This window comes from Mixophyes fleayi, chromosome 4, assembly GCF_038048845.1.
Source record: "Mixophyes fleayi isolate aMixFle1 chromosome 4, aMixFle1.hap1, whole genome shotgun sequence".
NCBI lineage: Eukaryota > Metazoa > Chordata > Amphibia > Anura > Limnodynastidae > Mixophyes > Mixophyes fleayi.
The window spans coordinates 203505390-203532580 of record NC_134405.1 but is presented as its reverse complement, the minus strand read 5'-3'; the positions used below and the strand labels follow the sequence as shown (position 1 = coordinate 203532580).

At 39.4% G+C, this 27191-nt stretch overlaps 1 protein-coding gene across 3 annotated transcripts in view; it reads left to right on the top strand.

Annotated features, from left to right (window-relative positions):
• Positions 1-27191, top strand: part of UIMC1 (ubiquitin interaction motif containing 1) — a 109526-nt gene that overhangs the window by 11901 nt on the left and 70434 nt on the right. For all 3 annotated transcript variants that reach the window (XM_075209149.1, XM_075209148.1, XM_075209150.1), the window contains exons 3-5: positions 4123-4210; positions 8981-9108; positions 18351-19433. In XM_075209149.1, coding sequence (XP_075065250.1) covers positions 4123-4210; positions 8981-9108; positions 18351-19433 — 1299 coding nt within the window. The remainder of the gene's footprint in view (positions 1-4122; positions 4211-8980; positions 9109-18350; positions 19434-27191) is intronic.

Genomic DNA, 27191 nt, shown 5'->3' with positions numbered 1-27191 from the left:
AAAAAAAGGTTGAATTACTGTTATTTATCCAATCACATGACCAACTAGCTTTTTCAAAGAATAAAAACACTTTTTTTTTTTTTTTACCTTTTCTTCAGGGGTTTACATCGAATAAGGTAAAGCTTCCATTTTCAATGTGCATGGGCAAGCCATTTCCTGCATGTGCTGAGGCACACTACACCAGGGGCAGATCTAGTCTTATCTTTTAGAGTGGGCAGGGGTGTTTATTTGTTAATGTAGACTCTTCCACCTAACCAGTCCCAAAGATGACTCCTCTCTAGTGATGACCATAGGCCCTATTATTATTATTATTATCTTTAACTTATAAAGCGCCACAAAGGATCGGCAGCGCCGTACATTACATATACAGAAAACAGAGACCCAAGGCACAACATGATACAGAAAGAACAAAAATATATACAAACACAGGTAACAAGGTAAAGCAAATCAAATTATTTCTGGGACAGTTAGTGAAAGGGATGGTAGAAATCAGCGATAAGTAGGCCGAAGCTAAAGAAACCAGGGCTAACGAAGCCGGCCAAGAGGTACAGAGGGTGATGAAATAGTAGAAGGAGCACATAAGGAAAGAGGGCCCTGCTCCTGAGAGCTTACATCCTAATGTTGTCCTTCAACTCTATGGGAGAGATTCAATTAGCCACAAAGTGTCTATGGAACGTCCGTGAGATACTTTGTGGTGGAGATAGCTACTGACAGCAACGTGCGATGTCTGTGCTCTACATCGCCGGCAACTGAATCTCCCCTGGCGTGTTACATAAATTAATGTATTTTAGGATAAGTCGGTCAGGTTTGATTTTTGCTTTATTTTAAGTAAAAAAATATAGCAATAAAATCACACCAATAAGAGCAATAAATAACAGCTATGTCTACCCCTTCGTCACACTGCGGCCCCTTTCATCACACTGTTCTCCATTCTTTGGATTTCACTACTATCTCTATGTGGGTGACACCCAAATCTATCTTTCGTGGATCTTTAATCATCTGTATTGACCCATGTTACTGAATGTCTATCTGCCATTTCTTCTTGGATGTCTTCTCGCGAACTCAAACTAAATCATTCAAAAGCTGAGCTACTGATCTTTCCACCAGTCAACAGATGCAACTTATCAAACATATTTGTTTATGTACAGAGCACAACAATTAAACCCTACCCCTAAGAATTGCTGCCTAGGTGTCATCCTTGATTCAGAACTGTCTTCTATTCCCCACCTGCAATCTACTCTATATCTAATTCCTTTTACATACATCTAAAGAAACATCCCCATTTTACACACTTATATCCTAATTAAAGACTTCCTTCCTACTAATATTTCACCTAATCTTTTTTTTCATCCATCAATAATACTTCTTACAATATTTTTTGAATGCAGCACCTAGACTAATTTTCCTCACAAAACTTCTACTGCTGCTCTGCTCAGCCAGTCCCTACATTGCTTTTGTATTTTTCTGAATTCAACATAAAATACTTCTATGAACATATAAAGTTGGTAACCATACATGTCTCAAGATATCTCCAAATTCAACCCCTCCACTCTGCCCAAGGAATGCACCTCTTAATCACACTCCTTACTTGCTCCCATTGCAAAATTATTTTCAGTCTGTACCCTTCCTTGTAGAAAAAGACTTGCCCTCTGCCTCTAAACCTTTAAGTGTTGACGGAAAGAATCTTTGTCTGTTTTATACCCAGTCTTTCTTTATTACTGTACTCATTCCCAGTTGTGTAGTGCTGCTGAGTATACCGATGCTAGATAAATAAATATTAATATCACCCTATCAGAAAAAAAAAAAAATTAAAATCTTTGCACTTCCGTCTTCCTCCCTCCTGACATCAGGCATACTTACTGCTTAGAAACTATTTTATTTTTAGCTTGTTGTCATGTGCAAGCTTATTTCTAGGCATATACATTTTCCAATATGTTGTTGTTAATTAATTTCTAGTAATAGCTTGATATGGCTCAGAGGAGCTTTGTCCAGCCAGGGGTAAAACTTTCAAACTAAAACTAAATCAATGTGTCCTTTTGATTATGTTAAACCCCTCTGTTCTCCCCAGGGGGTGTTTGTAGATAAGAGCCCAGACCCATGGTTACAGACAAGCGCACTGTATCAATTTATGGTGGGTTGCAAATGTTGAAACCTTTGTAAATATCTATTTCAGGACCAAACTTAAACATCTCGACTGCTGAGATTAAATGTTAATGACAAATGTCAATGAACTGGTGTACTAGGAAAACAGGAAAATGTCCTATCATATTTTGTCCAACATCATACTTACAGGAGGCATGTGCCTTGATCATACGTGCGTTTGTCAATTCTGTGTTTATCTGTTTTGTTTTACAAAAAAAACATTGCATTATATCTGTCATTTGATTAATTGTTTTATCTTAAGCATAGTGAATTTATTTTCCATATTAAATTACACTTCATAAGTTTAGGTCTCTGTTCTTACGAATTCACACAACAGTTTGGACAAAACGCTACGTAGTTAAAGCACGGAGGAATATTGTGGTTTATGTTAACTCTGATCAAAGTAAATTGTAATAGATTAGTTTTAAGTGAGAACCGAAGATTTCCTGAATAAGAGTGTCAGCTGTTCTCAATTAACATTGGTGGTGGCATAATTGGTAAGGCAAAGCTAATGTTTGGCATAGATAGGGAAGGATTTAATTATTTGATACCACTTTCACCCTGGCAATATCCCGGTTTTATGAACCAGGATATTGCAGGATGACAGTGCAAGACACCCCGGCAAATACCCAGGTAGGCTGTGTTCACACCGAACACGAGGTCTCCCTGGCAACATCACAAGAGGAGCTTTGATTGGCTCCTCTAGTGAGACCCAGGCTTTTCGGGTCGTAAAGCCTGGGTCTCACCGTTCACACTGGTCGGACCCGGGAATAACCCTCTAAAGAAATTAGACGTGGACCCGTTCACACTGAGCCTTTTAGGTCGTCTGGGCTTGCAATAACCTGAGTTTTTGAGGCAGTGTGAACGGAGTTTTAGACAGACCAGGTGGTTGTTTTTGATTAACTCTTTGTCACACACACCTCACACAGGCTCAGGTGAGTGCTGGTCGTGACACTTATGGAAAGGTTTTTTTTTTTATTTTAAAATGTAATAAGTAACTTAAACCTGGGCATTGCATTGAAACTAAAGCTAGGTACACACTTATGCAATTATCGTCTAGATTACATGATAAATGACCATCTAGTAAAATATTGCAAGAGTGTGCATGCTCCCATGATCAAGTTTTATCGTACCAAAATACATCACAACTGTTGATTTTGTTTTATAAACTTCCTAAAAATCGCGATCAACGATTGAACAATGTCTGACAAATGTGGAAATGTGTATGCACACGTAAAAGCAGCGTGGACAGAGATCTGTATAGTATACAGGGTTACAATCTTTTCAGCAGTTGGTTATGAGAGATGAAAATCACAGATCTGAAGATAAATTGTGTTGGTGTGTACACATAAAACTGCATACACATCTTTTGTTGGTAAAATCGGTACAGATATCACATCGGGAGAAATTTTCTGTAGTATGTACCACGCTTAAGGTCCTGACTACTACCCATCATTTTAAACATTCCTCAGATGTAGACTAGTTTCTAAAGTCTCCTATTAAAAGTCCGTACATCTTGCATACAGTCCCAAGTTTATTAGGCAGAAGTTCTTCCCTTCCACTATATGCTGTGAAGTTCTAGGTTAATGCAGTAAAGACCTCAGAGGTGGCAGATAATTCCACCCAACGTTGTTCTATAACAGACAAATTCATAATATGTTTAAGCAAAATCGACGCAGAATTAAGACAGGGGTTCAAAGTTTAGTTGAACAAATCACATACACTCCACTCAGTCTTCACTCCAGTGCATAACAACATTTTTATTTTGTATACTTTTTCTGAACAAATTTGGTTTTAGTGCTTTGCAAACTATATGGTTACCATGGAAACAATGACATTTTAAAATCTTATTTTACCTAAAATGTATTTTACATCAACACTGTTCTTTGTTTGACACAATCCTTAGTGTATAATAGCTTTCCTCTCGTTGTAGACTTTTATATAATTGAAAGGATGTCTTTATTTTTATTTCTCTTTCAGGAACTGGAGGATGAAAGCATTTTATCAAGAAAGAGCGGAAGGCCCCAAAACCACAGAAAAACTCTGGCAGTCAAAAGAAAAATTGCACGTAAGTGAAATCCATATGATATTGGAAAAGCTCCATGTACAATGCACAGCAGCCTGTGCTTGAATGTTAATAAATATTGTTGACAACTTCAGAAATATATTCAGTCTCTTGTTGGTGCACAGTTGGAATAGGCTGAGCTCAAAACAAAATTGTAAAATTTTATTTAATCTCCTTTTACTTTTTTTGTCAACATCAGTATTTTACAGTGCCAGACAACAGATTGTTTAAAAATGTCCACCTAGATATGTGGGGATCTTGCATGACCACTTGCCTGTCATTCGCAGGAGTTAGTGTCAGCCTGCAGGTACAGCATAAGATCTACTTTGTTTGGTTCATAGACCCATGGTCTGTACAAAGCAGTACAGTTTGACATTAATCCACACTACAAAGGTACCAAAATCCATATGAATTCCTGTGGTGGTTCTTGAGCCTTTAGACAGCCTGCACCCACACTCTGGAATTCTCCATGCTCCAAAGAGGCACCACACTCTGGAGGCATTCAATAGCAGGTAAAGTAGAATAAATCTGCGCACATAGACATAACATTGCAATTATTACTTTCATCATATTAACAGATAATCTTTAAACGTTTGTACGGAGGGAAACTGAAATGCAGAGATGTTCACCTAGTTTGTAGGACAGCACACGTTTAGTCCAATGTTATCTTGTAGGAGTTATTCTATAAAAGTAGAGAAAGGAATAAATTGTCTTTTAGGTTAAAAAACATTTTACTAAAAACATTATGACCATTTAACATTAAATTTACAATGGTCTGTTTAAAAGAAAAAAAATAGTAATTTGTTTATAAAGTAAGCCAATTAAATCCTTCCTGAACTTAGACTTGTTTAGAACCAATGGAGAACTGCGCTCTGCACATTATATTTTCTAGCAGAAACTCTGCAAATTCATTGATAATGGCATGAATTATACATTTTCCAGGTTTCAATTTTTTTGTTTTGTTTATGTAGTCAAAACCTTTTTCTTGTAAGTTAATTTTCGCCAAGCACGCAATAGTTGACAAAACATCAGTTGCAGACATGACACTTGTCATAACTACATTCTACAGATTTCCCGTTTAAATTGAGTCATCAGTGTTGTGCATCAAAGTAGCAAGCTTCTCTTGCAAAAAAGAAGCCTAATTAACACCTTACAGCATATGTAGAATCTAGACACCTGATAATTATATTATCATGTACTTTCTTACATATTCCAAAAATGTAGATATTGTACAAAGTGTTCTGTTGAAAAATACTGTTGGCACCCATCTTGTACAAGCTCAAAGAACAGTACATAATGTAATAAAACTATAAGTTATTTGCTATTGCTGAGTGTCTGTTCAGTTCAGTATATGAGGTCCTTGAAAAGATTTCGACTTTGCGACTGTGCAGTTGCAGCGTTCAATTCAGGTGCATTCCAGATCAAGCTTTTGTCAAAATGGGTAGTATCTAATTTTTAACTCAGCCCTCTATGGATTTCTAAGTCTCTGAGGATGTGTTGCTCGCTCCTCAGGTGGCTGAAGGTCAAAGCTGACAAGCTTCAGATATATGCCCTAGAGTTAGGGTGGTGTTTAACACTTTAGTTTATTTAGGGGAAGCCCATAGGAGTGAAGTTTTAGTACTACTACTAACGTAGCTTACATTTATCATCAAGGATGCTCAAGAGCTCCTTTGCAATATAGGGAACCATCAAGATCTTGGGGCAGCACTACATGTGACCACAATATCAACGGTGTCAATACCAGAGGTAAAAATTGGGGTGGCTCATTTTCTCAGCAGGTTCGCCCTGCATCTGGGAGAATGGTGTTCGACCAGGACATTTTTTGATCGATTATGGACAGATTGGATCAGTTGGACATTGACATTAGGGAGTCTTTGTTAATCCACAAGATGAGGCAATAGGCTCAAGGTTTCTGGATTTGTAGGCGTTTATTGTAGATGCTTTGTTGGTCCCTGTGGCACTTTTATACGTTTCACTGGTGGCGTTGCTACCACGCAGTTTCAATTAATAGGTCTGGGTGGTGCTGTAACTTAGAATATAGTGTTATCGAGGTCATGCTTCAGGCGCAAAAGCCTTTTTCGTCAAATAATTATCTTAAAGTTTTCCAAACTCTATGTTTCTTGGGGCGAGATTTGTAGTTTTCCAAATCCTTTCAGTTGATCCACCTCTTACTGTTCTAAAGGGTGGCCTGGTTCATGGTTGACATGGGGTTCACTCAGGGTTCAGTTCTAAGAAACTCTGTTTTCTTCCAGAAGAGGGTAGGGCTCTTACGGAAGTGCAGAACTTCTTACAGGGTGAGATGCATTTGAGATCACCATTCAGCCCTCCATTTGGTCATTGTGACTTAAATTTAGTATTAAAGGCATTACAACAGGCTCTTTTTGAATCACTGGACTATGTGTTTTTTTACATGGCTGACAGTTTTCCTTCTCCCTATTTCATGAGTATAGGGCCATTCTCCCGGCGATTAAATCCTAGATTGCGCTTGGACATTGTGAAGCAGGCATTTCTTCGGCTGTCGGAGAATGAGGGATCTTTTCATTTACTGAATGTTGGCAATAAGATATGTCTGAAGATCATTAGATGGTGGGACTACTGATGATCTCCTGATCCTGTATAAAGCTTCTAATGAGGTTCATTGGCATATGAGCAGATTATATTTAGATGAATCACTTTGTTGTTTTGTTGCGCTAACATTGGAGTGGGGACACCTGTCCCTTATATGGTAGAGACTCATTTTATCAGATCTCTAAGCACTTTGTGGACAGTGCGACATGGTGCTTCGGCTGAGCAACTTTGTCACACAGACACATGGCTTTCGGTTTGCCAGTCTTATTTGGAGGGTACTGGGCACCTCAACCACAACGCACCCATCTGGAGGGACAGCCTAGGGATGATCCTGCATTGGATGAATGATAAAATTACATTAATTCCCTTTTTCTCTGAATCTATTGGGGAATTCTAAGCACGCACTCTATTGTGCTCTAGTTCTTCTGATAAATGTTTTCAGGAAGGTTGTTTCTCTTAGTTTCCTTTTCTCTGGTTCTGTTCTGTGGCGCATGGTTATAAAATAACTGAGTTGCCTACAGGATGGGGATAGAGAGGGAGGGGGAGCAAGAGCCATGAGAAGATTTTTTGAAATGCCTAATTGGAGCCTCTATACCCCATGGTTCATTGGAGAAACAAAAAAAGAAAGGACATTTCACATAGTGTGAAGTTTAAGTGATACAGACTGAGTTCTCCTTTTGCTACGCAAATCTGTGCTATATTTCTAAGTTCCCTATTTTGTAAAATTTTATAATGTATGAAACCAGCTGAGACAATGGCTGTCAATTCCGCTGGTAAAATGTGAGAAATTTTAAGGCCAAATGCGGAACAATGTGAATATTTCATGGAACACTTTTTGAAAGTTTTGCTCATCTGTAGTTGTACACAAATGTACAATATCTTGAAGAAAATAAAAAAATTTGCGAAAACTTGCGCCTTTCACAGTGCAAATGCCATTTGCACGTATATTTGCACACCAATTTTTATGGTGAGGTGCATGGGTTAGTGGGCCAAGGAGTAAAGAGCTAACAGAATTAAGGGTTTTATGACTTAATTATCCTCATGTAAAAACAAGATTTCATTTCGCTGGATGCGATTATTTAAGTGAGAGAAAAAGAGCATGTGCAATGGCTTTCATGTGGGGGCCACAGAGCAAATGGAGGATTTTATATGGTTTAGTACATGTTGGAAACAAGGCATTGAACTATACTTTTAATGGAACGCCTTTTGTAGCTTTTGTTGTTGCACATTATACAGGAAAGTGCATTCACAAGTGTGTTTCAATCAATGTATTAAAAACATAAAATACAAAGTGACATGTAATTAAGATTTTGCAGATGTCTATCATGAGCTGACAAAATTGAGGCCATTGCTAGTAAAGGGTGAAAGGATGGCGTTTGAAGAGACATTTTCATTCTTTCTACCATGTGCATTTTCAGTTGGACTTGGCAAAATAATGGGATGAAAGTGCACCTATTGGTGTGCTAGATGGACATTGGTGCAAATTGAAAGGCTCAATACAGCTGTATGTATTGCACTTTTCATAAATTATAATTATTGTTTTGTAAGGTGCTACACAGCGCCACATATAACTGAAGGTCAAGAAGCTGATACTGCAGTCATTTGAGCTGCTATGTCATCATGTGCCCTGCCCAATGAATAGATCAACTAATCTGCACAGTGCATTTCTATAAAGCATGTCTGTCAGTTTCTGTCTGTGTGTTCTGTTAGAGAAACACCTCCTTACATGGCAACCTGCTGCAGGAGGAACAAAGGAGTTATCGGAGTATAAATATTTCAATTATTTAATGTAAATTAATCAGCGCATTAATACTCAACCTTAAAAATGCATATCTACATTTGTTTTGGCTCATGTTGGTTGCAAAATTGGATTTGGCTTACCAATTGAAGTGGTTAGTGACTGTGCACACAGACAAATATTGTGTTCATAGAAGCTCACATTAGCAATTTCCAAACAATTCCATCCAATTTGGTCAACACAAAAGATTAAAAAATATTTTTCATGTCGCTGTGCAAGGATGATTTTCATAGTAATTTCTATTATGTTATTTGTGTGTAGTATTCACTAATGGTATTTTATGCAGTGAATAGGAATATATTAAAATACATAAAAATGTGTGTGTGTCATTTTAATGTTTTGTTCTGACATCAATGGGATGCTAAAGCACTGTCTGACATTAGGATTCTTTTTCATTTAAATTCCAGATATGACTGAGGAGGAACAACTGGCCCTGGCAGTAAAGATTAGTCAGCAGGAGCAGGAAAATCATGTGAAATACAAACAAGAAGAAGTGGACGAGCTTTTAAAAAAGGCTATTCAGGACAGTCTCCATGTAAATATACACTGCATGTTTTTAATGTCGAAATAACCATTGTAGATTTGGGGAAATGTGTTAACAGCAATATTATAATCATTGTAACTAATGAACTACTTGCAGTGGCGCATGCAGAGGGGGTTTCTGAGTCTCTAGAAACCCCCCTGCGCTAACTAAGTGGCCACTGTCCTATACAGCAGCCGCGGCGCTGTCAAAGAAGCGTCCGCGGCGGTGCTGTAGTGTATACAGCACCGCCGCGGACGCTTCTTAGACAGCGCCGTGGCTGCTGTATAGGACAGAGCTGATGAAACGGAGCTGCTGTGTCTCTCTCGGTTTTTTTGGGGTTTTTTTTTGGGGTTGGTGGGGGGAACCCCCCCGACAATCCTCTGTGCGCCCCTGACTTGGCATTAAAATAGTAATGCAAGTTACATTCGTGGAAAAATGTGGAAAAAAAAACATTGTACCAAGTGAGACTGTAAGTATTTGGGTATTTACATGCAGTTAACCTTTTACACGCCTGTAAATGTGGCACAGAAGGAGTTTTTGTTGTGGCAAGGGGGTAGCACTGTTAATGGAAAAAAAAAATCCTGCAAAAAAAAGAAAAGAAAATACTTACCTTGCGGTCACGCGGTCACGTCAGCTGGTACTCAGGCTCCCTCCCTTGTCTCCTCCTCCTCCGTGCGGTGCTCGCAGTGAATGTCAGGCGTGATGTCATCACGCCCAACATCCATTGCGGAGCGCAGCACAGAGGAGACACCTGTGCGAGAAGAACAATCAGCAGCACAGAATTGGAGAAAAGAAGAGAAGAGGACAGGAGAACAAGCCGATTAAAAGGTAAGTTAAGGGGGATTTTTTTTTTTATTATTTCAAGAGACGCTGAAAAGTGAATAAAAGTCACCTGGTCCTAGAGCATCATGGACCTTATCTCCCTGCTACATACTTCTACTTGTATTACTAATGGGGCATTATATATTATTCTCTTTGGCCCATTATAAGTTGTTATCCCTTAACTAACATAGTGGTGTAATTATCAAAACAGGTGACAATTTGGGGTCACAGTGGTGTATATGTCCGGTACCGCAGGCCTGGGCAGGGCACCCTGATATACAATGCCTGGCTTAAATGCACTTTATTGATATTGCATCGAAACAATACATAAAGTGATTATAGTATAATAACTGGAGAGGATTTTTTGAACAGGCGATTGAAAGTTAAGTATTGGGGGATTTGAAAAAAAAGTGATATATATATATATATATATATATAAGTTAACCCGTGCATGATACTCATGCATTCTAGTCAAATCAAGCTACTTAAGGTCTTAAAAAGGTTCTTGTCATGCATTTGGGCCTAGCCCAGGCCTCCACAGGGGAATAGCGTTACTTCCCGACGCAAGCGCCCTTTTTAATGTGTGTCCATGAGGTAAAATTACCTCACGAAAATAAGTTTGAGCCCTTAACTCGTAAATTTAGCCTTTACTACCCCTCCCACGGGGGGATGGGGGGGATGATGGAAGTTAACTGACTTCACTATTCTAATTTTTTTGTCAAATAATGTCAGTATACCAAATTTCAGGTCAATTGGATGAGCCCTTTCTGAGAAAATAGTTTTTTCCACACACACACTAACGACGCCTCTACACATGTGTGTTCATGAGGTAAAATTACCTCATGAAAATGAGTTTGAGACCTACCAAATTTCAGCCCTTTTTGAATTTTTTTCCCACACACACTAAGAATTTAGTAGGTCAGTGTATAACTCCGCCCAGCAGGTGGCGCTGCAATTTTTTTTTTTTTTTTTCCCACACAGACAGACAGATGCCACTAAGCATTTATATATATATATATATATATATATATATATATATATATATATATATATATATATATATATCACTTTTTTTCTCATATATATATATATATATGTGTTAACTATGTTTTCTATGGTTTTTTGGATGATCAGCTATCGTTATTGTTAGTGTATCTTATGTGCGGGCCAAACCAACTCGTCATCTTCCAATGTGGCCCAGGGAAGCTAAAAGGTTGGACACCCCTGTTTTAATGCATTCTTTGTTATGTTATTTTGAACACTTCTTTGTATATTTTAGTGCTGATGCAATTGAAAAGTGTATTCATATCAATGGGAGTTAATTTTCAACTCGGTGAGATGTTGAGAAGCATTTATATGTGTTTCCACATGCACTTGGCTAGAACAGTTAATTTTAACAGACATATGTTTTAAAAAACACACATTTAAAACACATATGTTAATTCAATGCATTTGTGCAATTTGCTTGCATTTTTGCATGCATGTGTGTATGTCATAGATGAGCAGCTGATAGCAGCTGTCTGCCAAGTATGCTCATACATGATCCATTACTGTAATGCATTGCTCTTTAATGCAATTCACATAAAGAAAGTGTGTAGCGCAACTGCATTGGTTTTCTCATCAACAGTTCACATACTGCCCTTAGAACAGGGAAATCATAGGGTAAAAAGGAAAATGATGCTCACGAGTGAAAGTGCAATGGTACCGTAGTTGCAGGTCTGGGCTATTATGGCAAACTCTTGCCTCCTATAATCAGGGTCCTTGATAATGAGGCGGGTGGATGGAGAGTGTCTGTTTAAAGTGTAAAAGTTCTTTCAACAAAATGCTCAAAAAATCGGTGTAAACTGAATGTAGACACTTTTATTAATATGTAAATAGAAATGGGATAAATTACATTACAATTAAAACTTGAATTTTTGCATGTATATCAACCTGTTTCCTCAGGAGTAATATATATGTATGTACAGGGGTAATACATTTGTGAGTATAATTTTCCATTTTACCTTCTGTTTCACAATTGCTACATTCTTTTACTAGGTTTTAATTTAACATTCTGCCAGGGGCAGATCTAGACATTTCTTTTAGGGGGGGCGGTTTATCCATTAGTCCTGACTCCTCCCTCTCCAGTCCCAGCTTCTCCCCTCTCCAGTCCTGACTCCTCCCCTTCTCCAGTCCCAACTCCTGTAGGCCCTGTGCCCTACAACACTCTGTGCCTCACAAATGAATGTTTATTAGGATACAGATCAGTCAGGTTTGGTCTTTGCTTTATTTTAAGTAAAATACTATATAGCTATAAAATCAATACACTGCTGCCCCTTCATCACACTGTTTGCCTCACCATCTTCACTCAGATGACTGGGACAGTGATTCTTCTTTCCTTCTGACATATTGCATGGAACACATGGCGGGTTGAAATGGGTAGGGCGGAGCCAAATGCAGGATTTCTAATGGGTGGGGTTCCAATCCATGCTGCCAGAGTCGGTATGACCTAGCATCATTTGCTATCATTTCAGCCAGTGTGAGATTGCTCTCCAACCCCTTCCCATCCTTTTCAAATACACAGACAATGCTTCATGCACTACTGTTAGGTGCACAGAGCTCGCCCTTCAGGAGCAGAGTAGTGTGAAGCAGGACACACCTCCCAACTGTCCTTGCAGTGGGGACAAAGTCCTGACTGACCAGTCACCCAAAATGGGGACTGCCCAATCAGAATCAGTACAGTTGGTAGACTGTCTGACCTTTTCTTGCAGCTCTCCTTTCCAGCTGCTGCCGATGTCTTGAACTCAGTATCTGCTTGTCTAGATCCTGCAATGTTAGGGCTCTCTTTTGGGAAAAGGGATAGTTACTCTAGATATGGAAAGTCTAGCAATGAGTGAACCCTCTAGGCCTCCCTCCTGCAAACCAAACCAACATTAAATCAATAGCACCCACATTTAATAAATATTCCTCCCTCCATGCTACCAGCCCTGACATTCAATTATTAGTATTTACAATTAACAAATATAACTATTTTACCACCATCTCTACCATTTAATAGACATACTCTGCCTCCCTCCCACCACCAGCCTTGACATTAATTGAATCGTATTACCATTTAATAAATAGGTCTATTTTCCCCAACCAGCCCCAATATCAAGATAAAAGCATTCACATTTCCCAGTGAACCCTGAAATTAATTTATTAGCACCCACATTTAATAGAGACCCTACACTGCATTAATAGAACCTAACCCATCATTAATAGGATTCCAAATAAAATGAATGCCTCAACCAGCACCCACATTATATTAATAATCTTCCAAAAAGACTTACCTGTTCGCCACGTAGGATGCTAGATTAATTCTATTTTATCTATTCTTCCCCCACCAGATTGCTTCAGTCTCTGAAATGTGAGGAGAGGGTAGGAAAGGAGAGAGAGGGGAACATAACTGCAAGACAAAGATCCTCCCCTCCCCTGCATTCTCCCCAGCAGAGCCTCTGGACCTTGAAGTGTATGGCTTGAAGTGTATACCTATCACTTCTCTAAATGTTATGTGCTGTCATTATAGTCAAGGCCATAGAGCCCCTGTAATATTAAGTGCCCTGGGCCCCAAAACCTTAATTCGGCTCTGTCCTCTTCTATTATTTTACTCGGAAGAGCAGATAGTTTTTTAATGCCAAGTAGAAAAAAATATTATAAAAGTAAATGAAATAAATATAAAACTATACCTACTTTGCTCTATTTGTCCTACATGGTAAATACAGCCCTTGCTAGCATAAGCAGTTGGCAAATTACATGTCTATGATGCCTTGATGTTGTGTTGTTCTTATTGGTGGTGCAATACTAAACTGCTGCAACTGGTGGAGAAAATGTAGAGGTAGACATCCTCTTTAGTTATCTCATTACTTCCAAACCACTAGAAAAAGCAATAAAAGGATTAAATGTGTTTGCTGTAGCTCTGATTGATGCAATTGCTTCCAATCAGGACATTTTATCATATTAACCGCTTCTGACAGCTTGTTCCTCTTCCTGTCCACTGACATGTATTGATGTTAGAGACACTGCTACACAGCAGCGGTTCTCTGTCAAGGTGCTGGTCTGAGACCAGCACGACAGAGGTGTTTTTCTTGTGGGTAACACCACAGTGGCGGGTGGTGGGCATCTGAGGCTGGAGCAAATGGCAGATAGCCGCTGCACAAATGGCAGACAGCTCTGCCTGTCAGGTTCCACTGTACTCCTGTTTCTCTCGGCTGACAGTACATCGGAGCCGTGGTTAGTGTTTGCTGGTGCAGGAAGCAGTGCACAGTCTGGCCGGTACCTTCAGGCAGTCCAACCCCCCCGGATCTGCCCCTGCACTCTGCCTACCCAATTCCAGACACCCTGCCACTGCAGATCAGCTATCATGATTATCATGCTTTTTATCATTTAAACCACATAACCTATATTCACAGTAAATTTATGATAAGACACCAACTGCAATTCTCCTTTTTTCTGTCACTCTTGAATTATTCTTTGAAGTTTTTGAAGTAGGTGTCAGGGAATTCTTTCTCCTCCTATTGCATCCTCTTCCACATTGGACACACCTAGAAACTACTACTACTTATCATATCATATTTTGGGCTCTATGCACCACCACAATGGATTTGAAATGAAACTAATAACTTAACTGCAGACTTTCAGCTTTAATTTGAGGGTATTTACATCCAAATGATGAATGAGCGGGGCAGCACACATCGTCTATTTGTATTTTGTTTGTTTTTTTCAACTTCCTTTGGGTTACAAAAGGAACAATTTTCTTCGGTTATAGAAAAGAGAATTCTGGAGGATTACATTAAAAGGTTCTCACATTGGAATATAAATTGGTGATCAAGGGGTGTTTTTACTTTAGTAAAAGTTTAGCAATTGTACCTATAATGAAAAGGGGTCTTAATGACTCCATACCATTGTACTGGTACCCCTAAGGTAGCACATTTTCCACTCCAAGGGGTAAATGTATCATAATGCTGAGAGTTTTCCAGCGGGTTTGAAAGTGGAGATGTTGCCTATAGGAACCAGTCAGATTCTAGCTATCATTTTGTAGAATGTACTAAATAGATGATAGCTAGAATCTGATTGGTTTTTAAAACCCGCCGGAAAACTCTCAGCTTGATACATTTACCCCCAGGGGTTAAATGTATCAAGCTGCGAGTTTCTGGCGGGTTTGAAAAGTTCTGATGTTGCCTATAGCAGCCAATCAGATTCTAGCTATCATTTTGTAGATTGTACTAAATTAATGATAGCTAGAATCTGATTGGTTACTATAGGCAACATCTCCACTTTTCAAACCCGCCAGAACCTCGCAGCTTGACACATTTACCCCCAGATGTTCTAATATGCTGGAAGCCTTTGGAAAGGGGCAGATGGAACATTTTTATTTTTATTTTTTTGCAAGCCCCAAACACTGTGTCTGTTGTCACCCCCACATTCAATTACCCCCAGACCACCCCATCTTAAATTAATAGTCCCCCACTATAAAATTAAATTGCCCCACCATCACCCCACAACCAAAAGAGCACCAATTAATTAGCCACCATGTACCATACACATTACATTGCCACAAGCCCACTGTACCATCACACACATTACTGTGCCCCTTCATCACCACGCTGTGCCTCCTTATGATCACTCTGCACCCTCCATGCTGCTTTCTCCCCCCTTCACCTGGCCCCTCTTCATCAAACTGTGCAATGCTGCCCCCCCTTCATTACTGTGTCATACTGCTTCCACCCCCCTTCATCACTCTGTGCCTTTCTGTCCCCCCCTTCTTCATCACTCTGTGCCTATCTGCCCCCTTCTTCATCACTCTGTGCCTATCTGCCCCCCTTCTTCATCACTCTGTGCCTATCTACCCCCCTTCTTCATCACTCTGTGCCTATCTGCCCCCCTTCTTCATCACTCTGTGCCTATCTGCCCCCCTTCTTCGTCACTCTGTGCCTATCTGCCCCCCTTCTTCGTCACTCTGTGCCTATCTGCCCCCCTTCTTCGTCACTCTGTGCCTATCTGCCCCCCTTCTTCGTCACTCTGTGCCTATCTGCCCCCCTTCTTCGTCACTCTGTGCCTATCTGCCCCCCTTCTTCGTCACTCTGTGCCTATCTGCCCCCCTTCTTCGTCACTCTGTGCCTATCTGCCCCCCTTCTTCGTCACTCTGTGCCTATCTGCCCCCCTTCTTCGTCACTCTGTGCCTATCTGCCCCCCTTCTTCGTCACTCTGTGCCTATCTGCCCCCCTTCTTCGTCACTCTGTGCCTATCTGCCCCCCCTTCTTCGTCACTCTGTGCCTTTCTGCCCCCCCCGTCTTCATCACTCTGTGCCTTTCTGCCCCCCCGTCTTCATCACTCTGTGCCTTTCTGCCCCCCCTTCTTCATCACTCTGTGCCTATCTGCCCCCCTTCTCCCCTTCTTCATCACTCTGTGACTTTCTGCCTGCCCCTCTTCATCACTCTGTGCTTATCTGCCCCCAGAAGGGGGGGGGGGGGCAGAAAGTCACAGAGTGATGAAGAAGGGGGAGGAGAGCAGCATGGCACATAGTGATGAAGAGGGGGGGGGCAGAAAGGCACATAGTGAAGAAGGGGGAGGAGAGCAGCATGGCACAGTGATGAAGAGGGGGATGGGCAGAAAGGCACATAGTGAAGAAGGGAGGAAAGCAGCATGGCACATAGTGATGAAGAGGGGGGGGGCAGAAAGTCACAATGTGCCATGCTGCTCTCCTCCCCCTTCTTCACTATGTGCCTTTCTGCCCCCCCCCCCTCTTCATCACTATGTGCCATGCTGCTCTCCTCCCCCTTCTTTATCACTCTGTCCCTTTCTGCTTTCCTCCCCTTGCCTCTGTTCCTTTACTTACCTTCCTATTGGCTTCTTTCATCTCTTGTCTTGTTTCTTGATGCTGCCTCCTCTCTGCTTAGTTCCTCACTGAATGTTGGGCGTGACGTCATTATGTCACATTCAATGCGAACGGAACAGGGAGGAGGAAGGAAGGGCCCCGGCGCCGCAATGAGGTAAGTATTTTTTTTTTTAAATATCTGCTCCCCCCCCCCCCCCCTCCATCAACGAAGGGGGCGAGCCGTCAGATGTCGGAGCCTACCAGGGAATACCCCGGCTCCCCAGCAGGCCAGTCCGACCCTGATATTGCTCCCACCACAGGTCACACTTTACAAATCTGCTTCAGCCTTCTAACTATCTTTTCCCGAAGCACAGCTCTACTCTTCCCATTGAGATGCATCGCTGTTGTAGAGACTGTAGCCAAGAGAGCTCGCAGCTTTCTTAAGGTGTAGAATGTGGCAGATGGAATATTTCAAAAAAAATATTACCTAGGAGGTCCTTCATGTAATTGTGTAATTACATGAAGTGGATGAGGAGACACCTGCAGGAGGGGTGTCTGGTGGCAGTATCATATTATGTGAACCCTAATAAACCATATCCTCCTGTTGGGCAACTCCTGATTGCAGCCTGCCCTATGCTTTTCTGCAAGTCACTGGACAGATGTTCTCAGAGCATGGGACAGAGACAGAGGTAGCCTGCAGGTAAGGAGGGTGAAGAGAAGAGGTAACTTACATATTTATGACATATTTTATCATGATGCCAATAAAACAAAGTATTGGTTATCAAGTGGGACACAGCAGTGTGTTGGGCACAGCTTGACATAATGTACATCGGTAGAGCTGGTCATAATATATGTGAGCACTACTGGGCATAATGTAAATTGGCATAATCTGTCAAAGATGGACATATGTATGTAATCAAGGAAGAGCATATTCTATATAGGCATGATTTTTGTGGTAAATGTTGTGTATATTACAAATGGTCAGTGTTGGACAATAATGCTTTGGAGTGTTTCTGTGTTGCCCCATATGCACGCAGCAGGACAGATATTTACTTTCATTTTCTACATTGCCTGAGAAAAATGACAATTAAGATCTGATTGCTTTCTTTGGACAACACAACCTTTTCCCATCAGTTTTCTTAACTGTGGACCATATTTACTTAAAGACTTTTTTTTTACTGGAGGTGCAATTTTGTCAATAAAAGGGTTAACTCAAGAGTTCTGGTTCCACACCATCTGGTGTGGCCAATGTACTCTGGTCCAACACTGATGATTTCATTACATCACGAGCTAGCATGGGATATCATTTTTAAGTACTGATATTACTCACATGTTTACATGGCTTAAAGGGAAACTCTGTCTTCAGAAAAATCTATTGCCCAGGCAGATTTTGTTTTTTCGCAGTAGTATAAATTGTATATACACATTAGATCTGTCACATCTTAGGGTAAATGAAAAAAAGAAACCTGTGAACCATAGCATTCTTTGAAGGTGGAGTTCCCCCTTTAATGCATTTGTTAACAGTTTTAAGTTGGTAAATGGAGGCAGAGAATGCCAACATGGCAAACAAAAATTAATTTTCTATATTTCTTTTCAGAGCTGCCGGGTTCCTGATATTTCCACTAGTGTCACAGCACATGAGTTAATAAATGAGTCTTATCTAAGTAAAGAAGACTATACTGGTCTACAGGACAGGAAGGAAGAACTACCCCTTTCCCAAATCTCTAAAATTTCGGGTGAAAGCTCATCAAAAAGTCCTGTGGTACTTTTGAAACGTTTAAGTCAAGATATTGTAAAAAGTTCCAGTGTCATTTTGTCCCCGAATCTCAAGTGCCCTGTTTCGTATATAGAAAGCTCTAAAGTATCTCCACTATCTCTAAGTAGCAGCATTGATTTGGTAAACTTGTCCCCATGTAAAGCAGTTGCTTTAAGCCCTGTTTTTCCTTTAAAGTCCCCATGTCCACGCAGATTGATACCCTGCAGATTATTTCAGGACAACAGCCCAAGTGCTGTAAAGCTACCAGATGAAATAGATGATCAGTGCTCACACTGTTCAGAAAGTTCCCAGCTGGACTCCATATCAGTGTTACTTACCTCAAATCAGTCTGAGTTCTCCAAAGAGGATAGTTTACCTCAAATTGAGGGAGTGTATTCAAAGAACTTGTGTAATGATAATACCTCAACATTGGACAAAAGAGAGATTACGTCTGTGGATAGGCATGACATTTCTGCCTGTAGGGGAGGCAAGGGACAGAAAAATGAAGGCACAGTTCATTACTACTGGGGTGTCCCTTTCTGCCCAAAAGGCGAGAATCCCAGTGAATACACCAAAGTCATTCTCTGTCAGCTTGAGGTGTATCAGAAGAGCTTGAAACAAGCCCAGAGAAACATTATGCATAAAATGGAATATGGGCAACCAATTCAGCTTACAGCTTCTTGTCAAAGCAGCAGTGAGCATTTAAAAGGTAATTGCAGCCAAGAAGATGATACAGAAGAGATTATAGATGACTGTGATGTGCACAATCCAGAACAAAGTGAGAAGGGTCAGCCCATTGATTCTGATGGATCGGAGACACAACATGTGTCAAACAAAAGGCAAAAGGTTTTTGAGAGTCCGGTGGCTAAACTCCTGAAAGATGACTCTTCCTCTACATTTAGGGTGGAGCCAAGTCATTCACAGGTAAGCAGTATGGTAATAATAAATTCAAGATTTTACATGCCAAAATCTAAGCATCCAAAATGGGCTTAAATATTTATAATATGCTCTTCGGTCTAGATATTGCATTAAAATCCCAAAATATATTTTCTTAATGTCATGTGACTTAATGAAATTGTGATATTTGCTTCACTTTATTCTATATATTTATTGTTTAGTGTATTCTATTATGTTTCTCTTTTTTTTTTTTTTTTTTTTTATCCATACTGCATGCTTTTCCTTTTTACAACTTTCTATACTATACACACATTGTATTTTTCTTTACTTAGTAACTAATGGTTTGTGTTTTTTTTCTTTTTCTTGAGTGCTCATCTTCACTCTTCTTTCCAACATATTTGTCAGTTTCTAATAACTGTAATGGATAAGCCATTAAATGACCAGGAGTATAAGGCACATGTATAAATATTTTATAGACATACAAGTTATGAAATGAGTGCAGATGACAACATAAGAAACATAAATTTCATTAAGAAAAACACCTTTTTTTGCTTTCTAAAGAATCTCTTTATTCGAGGGGTGAGATAAGACACAGAATAACAAAGCTCACATTACAGAGTACAGAATATTGGCACAATCAATGTTACAGTAACTGTGGTTTTGTTATGTGGTAATGGGGATTGATAATGGACATGGTCAGTAAGGAAGGTAACTTTTAACTTAGCAGCTATATGTAAAACCATTCAAAGAAGACCGGTCAGCTCCTCCTATGTAGTTAGAAACTTCCCTTTACCAAAGTGCCCTGGTTCTTCGGAAAGAGCATTAAATCCAGCAAGATTTTTATGCACTCTGCTCTGGCTTCCTACAGACCGTACAGTATGACAGAACTGGGAGCTATAGAGGAAGCTGACCCTAGTCTGGTAGCTGGTCTTGGACGGGTTTTCTCTATACCTAAAAAATGTTACATTAGTCTGCATTCTATTTGTTTGATTTTACTTTTCTGAACCACGTTTTTTAAGTGAGGAGGGCAGATTTTGGTCACATTGTAAGAAATGTTAAGTGGAGTTCAATGGGTATTCTTATAAAAAATAAATATTGGAGTAACAAGACATTTTATAAAGGGAATTGTTTCACATTTGAATAAGTATTGTTGAAAGGTTAATGAGAACCAAACATGTTTAAAGATTTAGAAGAAGGACTTTAAAAATGCACTTTATTAACAGAAATCTTACAGCTCCACTCCCACAGTCTGCAAAAGTTCACTAAAGTGCTCAATACTAATTGTTTTACTAACATGCTCAATACCAGTTTTTCATTTGTTATGTGGTATATATTTACCACCAAGCAACTTAACAATATTGCAGGGCAATTCCCCAAAAAAAGTGGACATGGATCATGGGGAATTTTTTTTGGGGATATTCATAAAATTTATTTCCCAGTGCATCAGTCATAGTCTATAGTAGTTTAATACGTGGGTTGGTAACAGTGTGACACATGACATCCTGCTATTTTGTCTTATTTCAGTAATGGCTACCAAGCATACACTGATTATACAACAAAGTGTTGATGCAAATGTCACGGCTAAGAAAGATAAGTTTGTTGTAGTAAAGTATGACAATGATGAATTTTATGGGACTGTCACTGATATAAATGAGAATGGAGCGTTCTGTGTGTGGGTGATGCATCCAGCCATAGGTGGGTGGGTATGGCCAAAACAAGATGATGAGATAAGATACCCATCTGAAAACATTGTTAGAAAGGTAAATTACCCTGTACCAGTTACTCAAGGGGCTTTTTTTCATTTCTTGATTAATATATTTGATGGTTACATCCATGACGATTTTCAGGCTACGTCTGTTACACATACATTCCATTAAATATTGTCAAGGTGATAAAAATTACTTTCTTGAAAATAGTCAAACAATCTGTGTGGTTTATACCTTATTGTAAAAAAGTATGTAATAAATATCTGTTGTAGTTTCAGAAAAGTCAGACATTTTATTTCAGAAATTACCATGTCCTATCCTGGTTGCATCCGTTACATTTAAACAATGTAGGGTCATTCCACATCGGTTAAGTCAACATTAGGGATCCCATTTTTGGGGGGGTGTTGAAAAAGGTATACTATTACTACCACAAAAAAATCAGCCGGGTACTCTGTTTCATAGTGGAGAAAAAAAAATGAAGTTGATGCTCGAACAAAAACTGAATCTTTCCAGAGAGGGAGACACAGAAAGATTGTCAATCATAGCAGCTGCTCATGAAAAGTGCACATTTGGTAGTCTTTTTTTAAATACGGACTGCCATATTACTGTCTACTCAAAAACCATTGGATTACGTAGCTGGGACCACTTTACAAATGAAGAAAAATAACTTTGGATTCTTTGAACTGAAGTTTCAAATGCAGTAACCAATGATCCTGGAACCTCAGTTTGCTACCATCATGAAAAGCTTCTGCTGCAAAGATACGAAGAATTTCAGAAAACATGCTGTAATCCATTCTTGCCTCATAAAAAAGGAGCCAGAAAAGCTTAAAAGTTATGTCACTGAAGGGGGCCAAAAAACATGGTGACTGTCGGTTTCATGCTGTTATTAAGCCAGTACAGAAACTTTGCCCAAAATACAGAATTCAACTGTTATACTGTAAAGAACAAACAGACATGGATATGCCAACAGAAGAATTTGAATCCCCGATGGAGGGTGTAACAACCAGCAGAAACAGATGAGCTGCATGAACGTATTACAAAGCTTGGTTGTTCACCAGTGAAATTGCATTGGGTAAAGAGAAGACACCAGGAGACATACACTAAAAGAAAGAAAGGTTAGGCAAGTACAGCCATTCAAGAGAAGCTTACTGAAATGTTGTCTCTTCCTAGCACATCACTAGAATCAGAAAGTAAGCAAATGTTAAGGTTGTGATAATTTACAGAGTGTGATATATGAATTAAAGCAAAAGTGTGAAGCGCCACGACAAGAAGTAATAAAAATATTAACTCTGGCACCAAACAGCTGGACAATTAAGCAGACTGCAGAAGAATTTAATGTCATAGCCGTCTAGAAACGGCAAACACTGTGGCAGGAACACGTTCTCATCACAGATTTCAGCCTATTAGTAATGATAAGCTACACATATATCGATTGTCATCAGACGACATAAAGACGGCAGGAACCAGAGTTCATGTCATTATGACCACAGTCACAAAATAAATTTCCTCTTCTACTTAAATGTAGTAATTTTAAACACATTTACCTATACATGGCATGCTGTAAACCAGATTAACTTGGCATTGCCACTATATTTTACTTGTGATATGATCTGTTAGAAAATTGTGGTCCTTGGTGCATGATCCATGTTTACATATGATTTTCCAGTTATTAAAGCCAGTAGATATATTGTAACAGGCTTCCTGTAATAGTTGCTGGGGAAAACAATGTGCAATGTGTAACCTCTTGTGTTTATGCTCGGAATAATGTGGAACACATGCTGATTAGCTGCTGTGTATGGGTTACTGTTTGCCCATTATGTTCACAATACACAAGCTATAATACTGTGCAGCAATCTAATTGTAATACAATGTGGTCTATGTTTGCCCATTGTCGGCATAGAATTTCTCAAACTTAATTTAATGGGACTGTTAAAGAAAACTATTGAAAATAATGTTTATTTTCACTGTAAAAATGAGCACATGACTTTATATGCTTTGTTTGTAAATTTAAAAAGCAGCAGCAGTAAGGAGAAAATAGTCTGTTTTAAAATTTAGAAAATGATAATATGAAGTACTAAAGGTTATTTGAGTAAACCGTATCAGCTTTTGGGCTCCTTGGTTTCATCTATGAAGGATCCCTATACTGTGTTCATCCTACACATTCCTTACTGTTCTCATCAACTGCCTTTCCTGGTTAGTGGTTGTAGCCTGGCTTGGATCAACCAGCGCATTAAAAAAAAAGCTGGCTGAGGGGGAATGCTAAAATTAAAACCAACCTATATCATAACCTTTTTATCACTATGTTAAAAAGAAACATGACTCTACCACATGCTATGTTATACTCCCTCCTGTGTGGCTTCCTCCACATGATTCAAGAACTTGCGAAGTAGAGGAGCTGTGCCATAGGGAGTGATCAGCTTGGGATTGATCATAACATTGTATTTGTCCAATCTCAAAATTATAGTCCTTTAAACATGCACACAGCATGCACTGATATGCTTTCCTCTCTCCACCGGGCAACAAAGAAAACTGCATTTTCACTCCCCATACATGGTATTTTCTCATATTGATTTTTAAATATCCGTTAGATTTATTTATTAACAGTTAATTATGTAGCACACACATATTATGCAGCACTTAACAAAGAATATGTTAATAAATCACATCAGTCCCTGCTATGTTGACCCTTACATGCGACATACACTTACCAGGGTCAATTAACCTATCAGAGTATGTCTTTGAAATTTTGGAAACATTTTCAGCTGTGCACACTACAGATTTTTAATGCTTTCTTAAATATTTCTAAATATTTTTTTCCCAATGGAAGTTTAGAAAACAAGCTTCTGTTAGTTAAAAATCAAGTTATATCTTCATATATCTGTTTAAACTTACTAGACTTTTTGTTAGTGACCATATGAGAAACTACTCACTTAGTATCACAAGATCAATTAAACAGCAGGTGGCAGTATTGCACTGCACTATTGCAAGTGCTTTATAAGATTGCTTGTTATACTGGCTATAATGTGCATAGGCATCCAACTGCTAAAGAAGAAACACTTGTCTACTTACATTTTGAATTGGCAAAATTTAAATATAATTTAACTTTGAAATTTCACACACTAGATGAACAAAATGTGAATTATATTCCAGTTCTGTATTATTTCGTTAGGTATTTTAAGTTTTTGTCCTAATTTTTTTTTCTCACAGATGTCTGCTTATATTTATTTTGTCAATTAGAACATTGGACACACATGATCAAATTTCGGAGGCGTTCAATCCTATATCTCTGGGTGATTCGGCCACACAATCTTGGGAGGGTCCTGCCTTTGACAGTGTTGGATACAACAGTGTAGAGTTAAGTAGCTACTGAGTGAAATCTAGGACCTAGAAGAATAGCCGTACATTCATTGAAATTAATAAAAATCAGTTTCTACATGTAGGTGTCAATGATAGTTGTTGTTATATACAAAATTCACTAAAATAGTTCCATCAGGGCTGGCAAGGAAATACTTCAGTGCCTCATCAAGATAAGCCCATTCAATACAGTGGAAAGGATTAGAGTCCTCTAACAGGCATAATTGTTCCTTAACACTTCACAACGAGGCTGTCCTAACTTTAGTTGTTCTTTAGTTGTGCATGGTTGATTGTATCAATTGCCCACCCCATCTATTAGAGGACAGGAAGCAATACTTTGATATTCTCATAAATAATAATAATAATTATTACCATTTATTTATATAGCGCCAGTAATTACAGAGAACTCACATCAGCCCCTGCCTCATTGGGGCTTACAGTCTAAATTCCCTGACATACACACATAGACACACACACAGACTAGGGTCAATTTGTTAGCAGCCAATTAACCTACCAGTATGTCTTTGAAGTGTAGGAAAAAAACGGAGCACCCGGAGGAAACCCACGCAAACACGGAGAGAACATACAAACTCCTCATGAACACATAAGAAAGCCCTAGCTAATGTGATATCTCAACAGCCATACACTTCTATTTTGGTATCTGACTATTTAAAACTGAAATAGGCAGATAGGAAGGCTGGTCTGGTCCTCTTAAAAATGCAAAAGTTGGATTTACTTGCCCTTTGGAGAGTACAATACAGAATCATAATCAACATTTATTTATATGGCAGCAGCATATTTTGTAGCACTTTAAAATTGGGAGTAAACAGAGTAATAAAATAATATTGGGTAATACACAGAAAGAGATGTAAGAGGGCCCTGCTCGCAAGATTACAATCTATGGGACAATGGGAGTTTGATACATAAGGGTAAGTGTTACATATTACATATTGGTCCAGCTAGAATGCCAAGTTAGTGGGCTATATGATCCAGTCACACAGCAATGTTGGTCACAAGGTTGTTGTCTTATGTTAACTGTGTGGAGGGTGGTCATAGGATAGCCTATGGAGATTAAGAGGGCGATTGAGGAATATTATAAGCTTGCCTGAAGAGGTGGGGTTTTCAGAGAATGCTTGAAGGTTTGAAGACCAGAGTAACGTCTTTTTGTGCAAGGGAGGGAATTCCACAGAGTGGATGCAGCCCCAATAAAATCCTGTAACGGAATGAGAGCATGTGATGAGAGTGGAAGAAAGATGCAGAATGGTGGAGTAGAGTTGTGAGATATTTTGAGGCAAGTGAGGGAGATGAGAGAGGGAGTATGTTGATGCAATTTTGTTGATGGCCTTGTATGTTAGTAGAAGAATTTTATATTGAATTTGTTGAAAAGCAGGCAACCTATGTAGAGACTGACAGAGTGGGTCCACAGAGAGAGAACGATTTGCAAGGAAAATCAATCCAGTCACTGCATGTAAAAGAGATCTGAGGGGTAAGAATCTGATATCGGGAAGACCAGTAAGGAGGGAACTGTTGCAAGACTGTTCTTCCTTTCTCACCACCCCACATCTCCTGCACCACTATACAATTCCCTACACTGGCTCCCTGTTTCCTCCAGAATCCAATTCAAATTACTCACCCTTACCTACAAGCGCTCAACAAAACCCTTTCATACATCTCAAATCTCATATCAAAATACTCTCCCCCCTGCCCTCATAGTTCTGCCTTTGAACTACGCCTTGTCTCGTCTCTGGTAACCACCTTTCACTCGCGCCATCAAGACTTCTCCCACACTTATAGAATTCCCTACCATGCCCTACCATGCCCTATCGGCTTTCCCACAGCTTTCAACTCTTTAAACATTCTCTAAAAACCCATCTCTCCCACATTTGTTCCTCTTGTTTCAGCTGTGCCCTCTTCCGCTTAGAATATAAGCTCTATGATGAGCAGAGTCCTCAATACCCTTTGTTTTCATGTCTGCGTTTATTTTGTCTGCCTTGTATGTTTTTGTGTTATGTATGTCCTATTTTCCCTACTTCACAGCGATGTGGAGCCTTGCAATTCCCTCATTATTATTGTAGATTTGTAATAGTCGATGCAGGAGATGAGTGCAGGAATTAAAGTTTTTGCATTGTGTGAGATATGTACATATTCTAGAAATGTTTTTTAGATGCATGTAAAATGATATAAACATAGAGTCGATGTGGGGAACAAAGGATAGTTGTGAATCAAGGATTACACCTAGAAAGCGAGCTTGCAGACTTGGATTTATGGTCATGTTGTCAACAGAAATAGAAGTGTCAGGCAGTAAGCTTCTGTTGGTGGGTGGGAATATTATTAACTCTGTTTTTGAAAGATTGAGTTTAAGTTGGCACGAAGACATCCAAGATGAAATGACAGAAAGACAGTCAGTATAGCGGGACCACACAGATAGTGAGAGATCAGAAGAGTATAGATAAATTTGTGTATCATCCACATAGAGAGGATACAGAAATCCAAAGGAGCTTATCGTTTTTTCAAGAGAATAATATTTAGTGGACACTTAATGTAGTAGATAAGTACACAGATTTCCAATAGAATACAAAAAAAGGTGCTGTCAAGCAGGACTAAAGCTGTCCCATATGCTGCAATATGATCGGAGGTATTGGGTAATCAGATCACTATTGGGCACTTTGGAAAATGTAGTTAGATGACCATTATCAGCCTGTGTGCTTACCTGGCTACTCCTATC